Here is a 16,384-nt window from a genome sequence, read left to right on the forward strand (position 1 = left end):
ACAATGGTGTTGATATAATCCCACTAGAGCACCCCAAGCATGTGCAAGGAGTTCCCACCAGAAATCTAAATAACGCCCCAGCGCTGCTGACAGCTTAATAACATGACAAAGTTCAGTCTCACTGGATGTCAGGGACAGGAATGCGGCTCAGGCTGCTCTGACCTGGAGCTTTCAAAATACCGTACAGTTGTGGCTGAGCGTTTGACAAATAACCTTTTCTTTGCCTGCTCGAATCCATCAGACGTTACCAGGTGCCATGGAGAGGCCACATGCCACTGTTAAAATGTTAAATTGAGTGGCACGGCCATCGAAAGCTCTGGGGAGGGACATTTATCTTTATTATTATTGTTATTAATAATGCAGATATTGCTGTGCGTTGCATTCCAAAATATTTTTGCAGCACTAAATCATCCAAACGCCCATCGACGACCCTGATAAATCACACAATAAACCAAAATTCAATACAGCTGTCAGCCCAGACCCCAGGCAAAATCTCAGTGAGCTTAATTATAAAGTTCAGGTGGGGACTGAGCCTGTTTGCAAGGGGATGAGCAGCGGCATGGCACTGCCATTTCAGCACTCGGGAAAGGCTGCATCAGCCCTCTCCTCCTGCTCTTCAGTATCTCAGCGCTGCCACAAGCAGCGGGATGGGGACGGCTGCTCATGACAACATTTCTCATTGTTTTCCTCTTTCTGCTTTTTTCACACTGTTTCTTCACTTCTTATTTATTTTAAGCTGTTTCTCTCCATTTGTATTATTTCTACTTTTCCTTTTGCTCCTCTCTTTTCCTCCCATTCTTTCCCTCTCCCCATCACTTGCCTTCTATCTCACCATCCCTTTCTTGCTCTTTCCCTCTTCTTCCCCTCCCGATCCCCCCCATCAAAGCAAGGAAACTGTAACCCAAAGGAAGAACAAGAATTGAACCTGTGCCAACACAATGGGCCAAGAGGCTACATATGGAACCAGCAAATCACAGAGCCATGAAGGATGTTAGTGATTTAAAGTTATGTATATTGAAGTCTGGATCTTAAAATGAATCCATAATGGTAGAAGTAACTAATGGAGAGACTTAACTGACAGCAAGCAGAGTTTTTTCTTTAACATTGTTATGTTCCCACAAACTCCTCTTTTCCGGTCCCCACCCTTCCCCTGCTCCCCTTTCTGATTAGTTCAACATCCACGTTGACAATGAAAAGCTAAAGCTGCTGCTTTACGAATAAAGATTTAAGCCCATACACCATAAATATGAGTGCTACTCTGGCTGGATACAGAGCAAAGCATCCAACCGGCTCTGACAGCTGCGGGGCTCTCCCTGGGGAATCGTGCCCCATGGCAAGGGGTAGTGAATCTTCCCAGCCGAACGGGCATGGCAGCACGACTCTCGCTGCGGAGTGATAGATAACCTCCCTAAGGCTCAGGCTTCAGCGGAGACCCGGTGCAAAAGCCAGCCGGTTCTCTGTGGCGGCTCAAAAATCAAGTGCGCACATCTTCTGTGATCATTACAGATACCCAGAATTGAAATGCTGCTCTGAGGGAAGGATGCCACCATAGATGTATACGCACACATGTATAAATAGATGTATGTATGTGTGTATGCATACATATGGGCACACACACAAAACATTATACAAAGAAAAACTACGCTAAAACATTACTATACTTGCAAAGTCAAACACTCCAAACTTAGGAAAGACCAAATACTGTTCATCTGAGCCAAATTTGCTGCTTTTTTATGGTGGTACTGAGACCTGAGGTGGCAACAGCTGAGGTGCAGGAGCTCTGAGCACTCCCAGCGGCACTTGAATGCAGTAGGAACGTAACCCAAATACCTGCCTTTACTACTTAGTGTATATATGTATATATACACCATATATATATATGTATGTATATCTAGACTGTGAGATCCCTCTTGGCTCAGGCCACTTAGCACCCTCCCAAACTAATCTGTCCCCAGCACTGGTTGGGGGAGGGCCATTTGTCCAGGGCCTGTTTCTAATAAGCAGTTTGCAGGCAGCCATCCAGTTTAGGAGGGTAAAACCAGTTTGGACAAGAGCCATTTTGTGCCAGTTTGTCCCAGAGATTGGGAGTTTTCCCAGCACATTGAATTTATTGGTACGGCAGTACCCTGAAATTGCTGTGCAATGCATCGTACTGCGAAAAATCGTGTTTTAAATAGGTGAAACGGAACATCTGAAGTGAAGAGAATACTCGTATCTGAAGTTCTCAGTCTTGGTTCCCATGCTGTGAAACATCATCCTTTCCCCCTTAGGGATACATGAAGTGATCTAATGAATGTTTGTGAAGGAGTTACAGACAACGCTGCTGTAGAAAGCACATGATACCATGACTATTTTAAAGAGCTTCCTAACAGGCTGAGTAATAAGGAATAAAGAAGGCTCAGCACCACACATGGCCAAGAAAACAAATTGCATCACCCGCTTAGGGCACCGAACAGGGCAGGACCTGCGCAGGATGTGGTACATGAGCAAATGAAAGCTGGTACCACAACCCATCCGCACAAGCGGGTGAATGAGGATTACATGGGTGACCTGAACTCCAGCAGGTTTTTAAAAGTCCTTCTCTTGGCACCGGTAATCGTCTTTAATGTTGTTTTAACAAAAGGTTGAGGGAAGGGGGACTTCTTGCAATAAATACTTTCTCACACTCCCTAATTAATATACTTCCATCCAGCTTTTCCCAAAACCCATGGCTTTCCTATGCAAGGAAACTAGAAGAAATCCCCCCTATTATCTCTGCCCTCGAAATCAGGAGCATAAGGGTTACTTAAACACTAAAGAAAACACCCTTTCTTTTTGTTTTTGGCAATTTCGGCTTTCCATACTGCTGCACCTTCTTCCCTACAGCATGAAATTCCCCTTCGCAATGCTGATTTAAAGAGAAATTTAAACAGATTAAAGCCCCTGGAGTGTACACACAACACACGGGAGAGAAGGGCTGTGTTTCCCTCTAGCTGCTGAACACCAGGGCGGATTGGAGACTGGCCACCAGCTCCCGGCATTGCCATGTCCAGCCCTGGGATGATGGTGCTGGAGGAGCCAGTTGCAGTCCTGCTGCGGAGTGACTAGACTGTGGGTTTTTCCTTTTCCTCCAGGCTTCACCAGAGAAAGGCTAGATACTGTTAGCGGTGGCTGAATATTGGCCAGATTACGGGGCATGTGGGTATAGCCTATATTTATTTTTTTTAAGTATATATTTGTTTGATGTTTTGCAAGCATCTGCTTAAGATTTCTGTGCTTATCTAACGGGAGGAAAGAGCCCATTCTTCCCAAAGCCAATTCAGTGCAAGAAAATGTCATAACACTGCTGGGCCCCTTTGTTTCATCCTTCGCCAGAGGGACTCCATAGTTCCTCTGCTACTGCTTGGAAAGCCAAGAGCAGTGGCTGGCAATTAAAGGCATCTGCTGGGCTCATGAAAGGAAAGGCATGCACGAGATATGAAGGATGGATGACACCTGAAATGTCTAAACTCCTGCCTGCCGCAGACTGGACTGATTGCAGTGTGTCTAGCAGGATGTGTAGAGTGTTACAGCAGGTATTGAGATAAAAAAGAAAAACCAAACTAAACCCTCCTTGACAAAGCTCCCCCCCCAACCCATCCCTGAAGGAAGAGGTGCCAGCAGCTCCGTGGAGCCCACTAAGGGCTCTATTTTTCATGTGACAAGCAGGGAGAGACAGTGGTACAAATCCCCGTCAGATAGAGCTATTAGCTGGGTAGAAGCGATCCTTCAGAGACCGAATGACCAAAAAAATGACCAGCAGCGTAGAGACACGGCTGTGGAAAGGGGAAAACTTTGGCTTGTTCAGAACAGATGCATAAGGAATGATAAAATAAAGACAGGAAAAATGATGAGCGATCCAGGTTGTTACTCACCCCATTTTTCATCATTCAGGTCTGCAATCACAATCACTCATGCACAGAAACCTCTTATTTTGCACAGTGCCTAATGGATCTGATGCACTCCCTACCGTAAAATATCACCTGGACCTGTGTCTGGAGAGCCTGAGACCAGTATCGGGTTTGTTTGTACAATGAGAGGAGCCAGAGCTATAGGTAACTATTTTTAATGAAATAAACACTGAAAAACCACCACCAGTGTGGAACATGCTTTATGTCTGGTCAGTATAAACCCCAACTGCTGGGGCTCCTGGCACCACCCTTTGAAGCATTCAGTACCGGCCACTCTCGGGGATGCTCACCTGGATAGCGTAGTCTCATGCGTGTGGTTCTGGCAATGCAGAGACGTGATGGAGCTGTGCAAGGAGTGGGTTTCTATGAGAAAATGCATGGCAGTGTTACCCATCACCCACAGCAGTGCAGGCCATGGTCAACCCTCGCGCAGTTGAGTGACCGAACAGCAAAGCTCTACTTCCATTCAGGACTGGTTACAAATTAGGCGAAAAAGGGATTGTACTACCTTATTTATTCAGTCTCTGATATGCCTGATGGTGAGTTTTGCAGGTGTCCTGGTTTTCCTCCATGCTGCCATGATCAGAGAGAAGGGAAAGACCACGTCTGCTATGAAGGTGCACCTCATAGGTTGAGGCGTTGAGGGCTTAGTCCAAAAGCAATGAGCCGAGGCCGTGCTCACACGTTGAAGGCTTAGTCCAAAAGCAATGAGCCGAGGCCCTGGACTTCTACAGTTCTGCACAACCGAATAGCTATTTCAGCACTAGTTAAAGCAGAAACATTAGGCTGACACTTACCAGCTTGAGTTTGAAGACTTTGAAACAAATTCTCATTTTTCTATCACACATCACATCAAGAGAGATGTGGTACTAGAGAGATGTGGCCCAAAGGGTCTTTGGTGACCAGCAAGTTGAAACATAAACCGGGAGGAATCCTATTTGTTCCTCTCCAGTTGCAGCTCTTGGATGACGAACTCTTGTTATTTCAGATGGATGGTGATTCCCTGTCATTTGCTGTGAGAGGGACTCCGAGCCTCTGTCTCTAATGCCTCTCTGGAAGTGGTTTGCTTTGGGGAAGGTAAATTCAAAGCTCTGTGCTGCAATAAAATTTACAATACTTCACATTTGTGTATCATAATATCAGAAAGGCCATCCTGGAGCCAAGCCACCCAGCCCTACCTCAGCTGTGTCTAATCTCTTGCAGCAGAAGCAATATAAGAAATAAGGCAAGTGGAAACCTACTTCTCTCTGGACCCTCTCCCAGCTCTGGTATTTAGGGACTTCTTGACCTGGAAATTGCATCCAAACTTTCATGTTTAGCAACTTTAATGGATCTGTTCTTCATTAAGTTATCATATCCATATTTGAACCCCACATCCATTTTGATCTGCACAGCATCCTCCGGTAAAGGGCTCCAAAGTTTAATTATACACTGTGTAAAAAGGCACTTCTTTCTGTTTGCGTTAAACTTGCTGCTTGATTATTTCATGAGGAACACGTAACCTGTGATATGAGAAATACTGAATAATCATTCCTCACTTCACCCCATCCATTATTTTACAGATCTGTATTATAACCCCACCAGTTCTCATATCCAGTGTGCTTGTGCTTGGACACTGCCTTGGAGAGTGCTCTCTGGTCCAGGCCAACACGGTACCACCACCTGCACTAACTGTACGGCACCGACATCTGTAGGACAGTGCGTGAGTTGTACCCTGGCCGTGTTTCTTCTTCTAGCACAGATGTAGCTTACTTGTCCTTGCTGTCTTTCCCTTTGTTTCTATTAAATCGATTTTTAGGTACAGTGATGAGTATAGCTGTATTCAAGCTGTGAGCGCACGTTTTTTCTTGCAGCCAAGGGCACGTTGCCTGTTAAAAAACAAATTAATCAAAAGTTCAAGAATAACCCAATGAGAAAATAAACCACTTTTATTCAAATTATCAGGTGTTAATCACTCTTGGAATATAAGATTATAAACAGCTCCAATTCAGGAAGGTGGAATTCTTCATTTAACACACACTCATTTGAAGGATACAAAAGAAAGATTTGCTTATTTATCCAAAAGCTTAAAATGAAACAATGAGCAGATACTTTTTTGCTTTCAAAAACTAAATTTAACTCTTTCTTCAATATTAAAATATACTACCTATTATACAAAAAGGACATTAATTTTATTCACAGTTGACAGAGTACAGCCGCACAATCATGATATTAAAGGTGAACTGCAATGACATTTTAATTATATTATTCCTATTATTATATATTAAGGGGGTTAGAGCAGCACACAAAGGCTCTAATCAGGCTCCTGTCGTGTTAGGAGCTGCACATACAGAGAAGAAATATACAGTTCCTACCCCAAAAGGTTACAGTCTAATCTAAAATTACCCATTAATAGAGGATGTGCCTCAACTGAAAATCACAAGTATGCGAAGGGATTTATCCTGTCTGTCTTTCTTATCTGACCGAGACCCCTAGATGCACAGTTACTTTTCACTGCCAACCACTATAAAATAGTTGTTCACAAATAAATTACTTTTTTTTGAAGCTTACCAGGTCCGAGCTTAAAGATCATTCCTGCTTTCTCCTTAAGAGTTACCGATTTTGCTTTTACCCCAGCAGATCAGGTGGTGACAATCCCAACAGCCAGCAGGTGTTTCTGAGATTAATGATATTTTGGTGGAGAAAATCCAGCCCTGGACTTGGGTCTGGGCCAGCACCTAAAAATTTGAGTGTCCTTTCAAATGAGATATTTTTTGCCTATATAACGCCCCGAAGAGGTGCCATGCCTGATCGTCGTGTCATTGTTCATATCCCAAATTTTGCTTTTTTATGTCATTGCAATTTTCAAGCAACTGTGGGTCAGTTTAGGGCCATTCAGGTCTCTGTACAGGTTGCTTTCACACTGAAGATGGAAAACATGTCCATATACTTCTTAGGACTTCCAGACTGGTTCCTGCTATCCTCTTAGTGGAAGGACAGTAGCATGTACAGCGGGCTCCCCTTCCTCTCTTTCAACCTCAGACCCCCCTCTAAGTAACCAGGATTGTGCCCCCAAATGAGTCAGGATTTGAAAATGAGTGTTTTTTGAGAGAAAAAAGCATTTCCATTCACCCCCAAATCTCACTATGCAACTTGGTTTTGATCTTCAGGCTTTAGAATTGGAAACAGTCTGACTACAAAAATAAATCTATCTATCGCTAGATCATAAACTTCTAGGTAATACAGAGCAGGACCCTTAATTTAAAAAAAAAAAAGGAAAGGAGAAAAAAAAAAGCGGGGGAGTACCTGTTCTCCAGAAACCAAACCAAGCAGCTATTGGGAATTGATTCACAGCCTCTGAAAACACAGCCACGTGCACAAGCAGTCAGTTTTGCACTAGGAAAGAGGGTTGAGTTGGAATTTGGGGTATTTCACCCCGGTTTCTTATGGTTAATAATGCCCAGTAATTTCCAGCACTAAACAACGCGATATACTCCTGGTTTATTTGAAACCCAAGGCTTAGACACAAAATGCCATTGGAAATGAGAAGTGAGGCAGCGTGGCGGCTCAGCACACTTAAGGGAACATTTTCAAGCCATTTAGCAGGAGTTTATTGCTTCAGCACAGAATTCTTTGAGCATTCAAGCACAACAGGGCGTGCATTGTTGTGCCAGAATCGCCCGCCTTGGGTGTGTGTGGTGTGCGGCAAGGGGCCAAAGGCTGTGTTTAAATGCACCCACACGAGAAATGCGATTTAGGCAGAACAAAGCACACTCCTGTTGTGCCTCCCCGTGATTATAAAATAGATCTGTGTCATTATAAATAGAAAATGACTGGTGACAAAGATGCTGCTTTGACTCACTTCTGAGGCCAAGCTCTTACGCTGCGGTTCCTGATGTCAGACCAATTTAGCGGCTGCGCTGCAGGCAAAAGTGTCTGGTTCAGGGTTAGCCAGTCCACATCTCATGATGGCTTAATCTCATTTCATAACAGCAGGGGAGTCACTGTGGTCCTTTGCAAGCAACGCTATCCGTTCACCCAAGGACGGTCCTGGCCACCTTCCGAAATGCACTGTGCCCACTGCAAGACTCAGATTGCTAAACAGCAAATTACCCTGTCCTCCGCAGAGACTGCCAACCTGTCTGGATCGGTGAAGTCGCGATCCTGCTTCTACACAACTAAATGGTGCGGCTCTTGTTTATTCCAGTGGGAACAAAATCAGAGACACGGTAATAATAGCGCTGTTTCAAGAGTGTAAGTTTTCCTTTTTATGCCACCTTCCATCCCAACAAACTTTATAGCATTATTGAATTAAATAACGCAGTTAAATAAAGTGGATATATATGTATAGTTTCTATGTTGTACAATCAGTAATTGAAAAAAAAAAAAAACGGAAATTGGAACTGAATCTTAACTCCCTATTGCAATATCTGGATTATTCTGTTCGTTTAGTCCTAAGAATGCTCCTTAAAACAAACTGTAATCTTTCTGCTTAAATTATTTAATCAGAATCACACTTCTATATATATTTTATACCACAGTTTATTCCCAAAGCTGGGGATAACCTCTGATTTCCTGAAAACTCTTAAAAACTTCCTTAATGAAAAAGTAGAGAAATCCGCTGTTTGCAAATGCTATTTACTTGTTGCTTACTTCCAAACTAAAGCAGTTAATTTAATGAAGGGGGAAAAATAAAAGTGAAAAAGAAAAAGATTAATGTGGTGCCTGTAGCCATTTCCCAAATTCTTCAGAGTTTATAGACCTAGGGAGACAGGGAAAGAGCAACTTCTCAGCAGTGTAACAGAATAGGCTGAAATGACCCTGTAAAACCCAAGTGATTCCGGGAATTATAGACCTAGGGAGACAGGGAAAGAGCAACTTCTCAGCAGTGTAACAGAATAGGCTGAAATGACCCTTGTGAAACCCAGTGATTCCGGGAATTAAAGGATGTTCACTCCTGCTTATGGTTCTACACTGCAAACTGCTTTTAGGGCTCCCAGTAGTACCCATTAGCAACAGCCAAGTTTTTCTGTTTTAATTTAATTTAATTTAATTTCCACCAACAAATTCCACCCTGTGGTGAGAATTGACAGTATCATGTTGAGAACCATTAAAGCATATTTGGATTGTTTTTACTCCATTTATATATAAAATATTCCCCCACCCTTCTTAGTTTTCTTTAGACAAGCCACTTCATAACAAGAGTGAGGCAGACACAATGGAGGCATCGTTACGCTGTGGGATACCACCATAGGGAGTGTGGTTGGAGATACAGCAGAACATGCCTTGGCATTACACCGCCAGCGTGGCCTGATCCCAGCTCCGCTCTCAGCCTCCCCATGATAAACCAGAACGAAGCCTGACAGCACCGGTGGTGTCCCTCCAGTCACCACCGGGACAGAGCTGGTGTCCTTCTTCTGTAATAAGACCCTATATGTCACCACTGCTTCCTTTTCTCCTTGAGTGTTTTCTGTTCTCCGAGGACATCTTCACACTTCAAACATCTTCGTGCTTATGCAGCCTTGGGCTCTACTGGGAATTCCTATTGGGAATTCCCTCACTGGGAATTCTGCCACCGGATTTCAAAGAAAAGAGAATAATAATGCTGTTCATTAATATAGGCTTTTCTGTCATGACTTTTAGGCCCCTATCCAGGCAAGCAGGCAAGCACATGTTTAATATTAAACACATGAGTAGTCCCTATTCACATGCTGCAAGCTAGAAATGCTTATTAGCACTGGATTATGGCCCCAGCTGAGCTGCTAACACACTTCAGCTAGGGAGCCGGGCTGGAGAAAAGGTGGCACTGAAGCCTTTCATCGTGGTCGCACCATCACTGGCTGAGCAGCTTCGGCGTTTCCCACCCGAGCGCTGCTACTCCAACGGGCGATGGGTCGTCCGTTTGGCAGCAGAGGCATGACCTGCTGAGCTGGGACAATGTCATCGTTCAGAGCTGGTTAGCTGGTGAGCACAGCTCAAAACACATCACATTCAAGTGCATCCTCTGGAGTACTTTCAGCTTCAGCATCTCTCCAATAAATGGTGAAAGGGGAACGATTTGGGACAACAGGGGAATAACATGATTGCTGCGGTCTCTGAGATGCTGCTGAGTCCTGTAACGCTGCATGGTGAGTGCCTGAGGAGTTACATGGGGCTCTTCAGACCTTTAGGTCAAACATTAAAACACAAACTGATCAAGCTTTGAAAACCAGCGTTGGATGGGGTTCCTCTGCTTTCCTAGGGCTGGAGTGTTGCTTGGGATGTGGGGCAAGGAAGTAAAACAGATTAATGCTTTCTGCTTTCCCTGCACGTGAGCTAGAAGGGAAGAGAAGGGGACAGGACCCCTATTTTCACTGCCTAGAACTGTTAGTGGGCTGTCATAGTTCAGTGCCAATACAAACCAGCAGATCCCTCCTGACCAAGGAAATGGGAAATTTTGTGACTCAGAGGGAACATCTCTATGTACCCTGGGGAAATCCCTAGGCAAAGCCGCCTTAAACATGGTGGCTTGCTCAGATCTGTGCTGAAAATCACAGTCCAGACTAAGCAGTCTATCACTCTTGGTTAAAGTATCCCAGATGAAAAGACACATTTTTAAAAAATGCTTTTAATACTGTTTTCTCCAAAAAAATCATTACCTCCTTCAACTTCTCAACAAGTATAAGCCTCACAGCTTCCCTGCCTCCTCTGGAATTACTAGGTCATTGCAGACATCAAAATTAATGAAGAGATGAAAGATTCAGCAGAAAGGCAAAATCTTACTGAAAAAATATTTCTTAATATCAAAAGCAATTCAAGAATAATGAATATATCTAGCAGAATAATAAACAAATGCAAACTTCCCGATGGTTAAAAGAATACACATAAAGGAGGACACAAAACTTCGGGGTTATTTTTTTTCTTTAAAACACCGATTCGTTTTTAAAAGTGAATGTTTCCATGTGTTTCTGGGGCTTTATATAAGTGGGATTTCCACTGCCTAAATTTTTGCAATACCTTAAACTCAGCTAATTAGCGAAACTCAGTCAATGCAGAAAGGGGGCTGTCTTTGCTTCATCCCACAAGACGGACGGGTTACGCTACAACACGCTTCCCCGTGCGCCCATCCATGAGCACCCTGCTACTTCGCACTGAGGAAATGGCAGAATGGTTATGGCCAACTTGGAGTTGACTTTGAGCAGGGACAAGAGAGGAGGAAAGGTGGCTAGGGGTTAAAATACAATAAACGCATATTCAAAATAAATGCTACGTGCAATTCAGCTGAGCTTTCTTGTAGGAAAGAAAAGATGTCTAGCTTCTTTGTGATATAGGCTGTCATTCCTCCCTAGCAGTGGCTTTTCAGCTGACGCGAACCTAGGAGAAGAGCTTGTAACCTGTGCCTCTATATTCCACACGAGTCCTGATAAAGCGATATCATTATATGATTCTATTGGAAAAAACGTTTGTCAGAAGCCATCGTTTAAATAGATTGACACAGATAATTCTTTAATCTTACCTGCACAGCAAGATGACCTCTTGGCAATCCAAATAGTCTAACCGAAAATACGACTAACTAATATACGGGATCCTCTAACACTCCCATACCACTGCTAATAGAAGAAAAATCAATATTAGTTCCAATATGAATGGAGTGTTGGATTGACTGAACAGGGAGCTTTGAAATAAATATCTAAGAAATGTTTGGATGAAATGGACATCTTTACAGACATTTGGTCTGCATTTCTGAAATGTAGATGATTAAATCCACATTGTTGGCTTCTTCCCTCTCTGCACTATGTCTTTCTTTACATCTTGCAAAAAATTTATGAACAAAGTTATTGTAAATCTGCAATGTCTGTCTTGTCACTTAGATTCTTTTCAGAAACGCTGCCTTGCCAATGTAGATATACAATCCTGTATGATTAATATTTATTACTTATAATTCTAAATACAATGGAAGGTCACCAGAAATACCCTGCCTAAAGGAGTCTGGAGCCCTTTAAAATCTCACTGGTGATGGATCCTGAGTCTTGAGAACTGAGCTCAAAAATCTTAGCAAAACACTTTTCTATGTAGGATTTCCAGTATTTCCTGCTTCTGACTATGGCTAAAGCCAAAAAGCACAAAGGTGAGTGAAAGTTACAGATCTGAAAACATGAGCTTGGATTTCAAACCCAAACAAAGGTCAGGGAATGCCTGAACCTGTCCATAATCTTGGATCAGCCTATAATAGAGCTATGAGCAAGATGCAAAGTTAGGATGCAGTGAGACATGAATTCACACAGAACAGGCACAGTAGCTGAAAACTGTTTAATTTTCCTCTTATTCTTTCTCATATCCATCAAGACATTATATCTAGATTTTTGGTGGTATTAGGAAAATGAAGATATTTAAGGATTTTTTTTATTATTAATTAAAAGGAAGGTACCTTGGGGATTTTCAGGTTTTATAAGGAAATCCTAAAAAGATTTTAAGAACATGCAAATCATCTTACAGAAAGCTCATTTTCTTTTTGGTATAAGCCCAACCATTTTCAAACATGATTTTTTAAAAACAGATGCAATTTGAAGGCGCTGAGATCAACTGTGTTTTGGCCCTCTTCTAGCAAAACTAAAGTAAGACATATTAGACCATTTCAGAACCTCGGGATTCAGCAAATTGGTGAAGATTCACAGAGACGGAAGAAATCATGACAGACCCTGAACTGGTTCAGCAACCCTGCCTGAGACCTGCTGCATGTTTGGACAATCTTCTTTAAGGAGCTAAATATAATAAGCACCGAGCAAGAATCTGCATCTGCCTCTGCGTCTTCATTCAAAGATTCACTGCAACTGTGACTAAGCAAAGGCACTAATTGAAGTAGAAACCTGGAAAAAGACAACTGAAAAAAATGTAGATTCTGTTGATCGGCATGCTCCTAGCCAAAGCATACTGAAAGCAAGAAATCCCAGTGACCATTAATCATACAGAAGACATTTCACCAGAAACGAATTTGCAGAGCATTGCTAATAATACTTTTCTAAGCAGGCGGAGCCTTCTTGACCAGAGTGCTGAGTGAAAACAAAACCAGAAAGACAGATGGAAAGGACTGAGTCAATTAAAATAAATAAATAAATAATTGCCTTAATTTACAAGGAAAAAAAAAAATCACAAATAACTCCAATCTCATGAAGAAATGTTTTTAACAAGCCACATGTGCTTGCACAGACACTTCTAATCTCATTAGATTTTTCTGGCTGCTGTTAGTGTTCTCTGAGCCAGCTGATTTCTCAGCAATATTTTAAAGAGCGTGAGCCTTTGCCCTCCAGTCTAGCCGTTGTTAAAATAGCCCGTTCCAGGGGAAGACTTGGGAGTTCACGGGTTTTCTTCCAAGGTTTTGGAAAGTTCAGAACAAATTGACCACTGCATGTGAAACAATAGTCAACCACAAAGTATCTTCACAGTCAACGAGCAACATTCTGCTCCCGGCTGGGTTAGTATGAAAAGTGGAATAATCCCACCAAAGCAACAGGATGTCTTCAGATTGTCATCAGCGTCACACGGCAGAGGCTGGCTTTCAATGCTGTCTCCAGTCCTCCAGCTCTCTGGCTGCAAACAAGCCTGCTGCAAGGTTCCCCTCGGTCACAGCTCACCAGCTTGGGATTCCCCTCAAATCAGTGCAGCTCTCTGCAGCTCTGATCAGAAGGGGAACCACATCGGGTTACAGCTCAGCTTTATTTTATCTTTGAAAACAGCAATAAATCCCCCCAAACTGAAAAAGCCATGTGCACTGTTGTACATATCAGGGCACGTGAGTTTCATGCAAAAGAGCTGTCATTCTGAATTTGCTAAAGTAACATGCAAATAATCACTAGTATAAAGCAGATTGTGTCAGGCAGACGCTACAGATCGGACAAAATAATCAGTTTTAGAAAACAATCCTAATTCAGAATCGTGTAACCTGGATCGGTAAACCCTGGAGGAGCAGGACTAAGGCGTCATGCATGGATTTCTGCTAGGATACTTGCCGAATTTCTGGCTGGAAATGTGCCTCTCTCTGTTTTAGCCTGCCCTCTTTGAGGCTCTCAGAGCAAACTTCTCCTGGGGTGAGATGATGAGTGCTTGAAAGTGACCCATCTGGAGCCCAACGTGAAGAAAGCGCTTCCCCTGCCTGGAATTCGTGTGCAGCGACAGCTCTCTCCTGTCTATCCAAGTTTCCCAAGACAGCAATTATAAAAGAACTGGCAACCACACAGTCAAGATGACAATATCCTACGTGGTTTGGTTAGCTGTGCCAATTCCCTCTATTTGCTGGAGTCAATATGCTGCCCCCGTTATTGCTGTGTCTGAGTGTCTCTACCAACTAGCAGATCCACTGGGCATTTTGGCACAAGCCCCGCTCTTCCAATTGCTGCCTGCTCAATTGCTCATTCACTCTCTTTTGCTTTAAACGTTCAGATCCAACAACATCATGCAAATTTTATGCAAAGTAGCATCTGCAAGTCTGACATATTCACTCAGGCTTCCCCCTCTTGCACCAAGTTAAAAATAAATACCCTATAAACTCTTGGGCCTGCTAAGACAGAATATGCATTCAGAGAGCTTTCTTAAATAAAACTGCTAAGAGCATTTCTCCTTTAGGGTCAAACTCCTGTTTTTTCCCCTCTCTCTCTCTCTCTCATATTTTGCTCCTGCCTCAAGGATCTCAATATCACTGGGGGGAAAAGCATCCTTGAAAAAACCTACAGAAGAACCTAACTCTCTTACTTGACATTTCAGCTAATATCCTATTTTTAAAACTCCAGAGAATACAGGTGGTGATATACCCCCAACATGATACAAGAAACTAGTAAAGTGAACTCATTTCCAATACTGATTGCGAATAATACTACTTCAGCTAGATCTTAGGTTCAGATTTCAAACGGTCTCCACCCTCCACACCAGAGCTGCCTTCTCTTTTCTCCAGGGAGAAGCAGATTTGTCCCTGACCAATACACTTGAACAGGTGCAGTCATAGGGATGCCAACCAGATAGCACAATGATAAATTATATCTTAAGGCAACCAGGAGAAGAGTCTGTGAAAGGGGATACTGAGCCACCTCTGGGGTCAGTTAGGACTTGCTGAGCCGCTTGGCCACGTCTGCGTAGGCTTGCTCAATTTCTTTGTCTGCCGCACAGGTGTTGGTGAATTCATCCCTGGCATACGCGTTCTTCAGGTACCGCCACAGCCCCGTCATCTCTGTCGGGAACTCAAAGTTGCGGTATTTCTTTGCAACAATCTAAATCAAAGACAAAAGAGGGGAAAAAAGCATTCTGCTGGTGATATATCTCCAGATTCCTTTTTAGAGAGCTTCTTACTCTTTCTTGTCACATAATTAATAGCAAAGGAGAGAAACACTTGGAGAATCAGGGCCTTATAATATAAAAGCCTGAAAAGTGACCATTGGGTGACCCCTGTCTTGCAAGGAGGCTACTTGGCCTAAGGACACTCTAAAGCAATGGCTTGGCAACTATCACCAAAATATGACTTTTATGATACCTGAAGTTCATTAATTTTACCATATTGGTGTTTGGTGGTTTTTACCAGTCTTATGTACATCACTTCTTAAAGCTGAGATGCCAAATAAGAAAGAGCTGATTAGCTGAATCACAAAAAGGAAGATAGATTGAAAGGTAAGTCATTAGTAACAATTAATAAATAACATATTTAATAATAATTCTTATATTTTTGTTTAAAACATTTAATTATTATATTTATATTTAACATATATTTTATATATACTACATTTTAATTTATAATCTATGTAATATATTTTGCCTGGCCAATGATGTCAGAGGATGTAACCATCTACAGCTGTTGGAAGGCTGTATCCGTGTTCATGCAAAGGAAAAATTCAGGGTGGTATGGGTACCATGATCGAGAAACCAAGATGATTTAGCAGGCATTAGAAACAGGAGTATTAGGATAAACTGGGGGAGAAAATGGTTATTTCAAGACTTGTTAGACTAGGAAATTGTCTATCAAGGGAAATTTTCGATTTCTAAAAACACTCAGGCCCTTATTCAGGAAAATAGTTAAGTGCATACTTAATTTTAAGCACCTGTATAGTCCCATTGAAGTCAATGGGACTAATCTGTGCTTAAAGCCAGTTGGTTGGTTAAGTAAGTAGCTTGCTGGATTGGGATATTTCAGTTTTCCTGTAAGAACATACCATATAGAATAATCCTGTGGTGACAGAATGAACTAGCTGATAGGAAGGGACGGATTAGCTGATTTAATGAGTGCTTCCAATCTCTAATTTTTCTGACAGTATAAAATTGTTCCTGGGCATAAATTACATACATATGTGCCACAGAGTTCCCCTTTATTTTTAAAGCACATGGTATAGCTGTTTTCCATCTCAGATTTCTTAGGACAGTCATATTCTCAGAATAGACTGTGATTTGTTTTTATTACCAGGATCCACTTGGTATATGTAAGTCCAAATCCTGTCCTAAACTGCATTTAATTAAGCATT

General features: G+C 42.4%; 1 protein-coding gene across 2 annotated transcripts in view; it reads right to left on the reverse strand.

The window, feature by feature from the left end:
• Positions 1-5,834: 5,834 nt before the first annotated feature.
• The window catches only part of CLIC5 (chloride intracellular channel 5), an 84,043-nt gene continuing 73,493 nt past the window's right edge, over positions 5,835-16,384 (reverse strand). For both annotated transcript variants that reach the window (XM_009288968.2, XM_009288969.1), the window contains exons 6-7: positions 8,764-15,145; positions 5,835-8,670 (exon numbers count right to left, since the gene is read on the reverse strand). In XM_009288968.2, the coding sequence (XP_009287243.1) occupies positions 14,978-15,145 (168 nt within the window). In that variant the 3' untranslated portion in view covers positions 5,835-8,670; positions 8,764-14,977. The remainder of the gene's footprint in view (positions 8,671-8,763; positions 15,146-16,384) is intronic.

The sequence above is a fragment of the Aptenodytes forsteri genome, unplaced genomic scaffold (genome assembly GCF_000699145.1).
Source record: "Aptenodytes forsteri isolate BGI_AS27 unplaced genomic scaffold, ASM69914v1 Scaffold57, whole genome shotgun sequence".
Lineage (NCBI taxonomy): Eukaryota > Metazoa > Chordata > Aves > Sphenisciformes > Spheniscidae > Aptenodytes > Aptenodytes forsteri.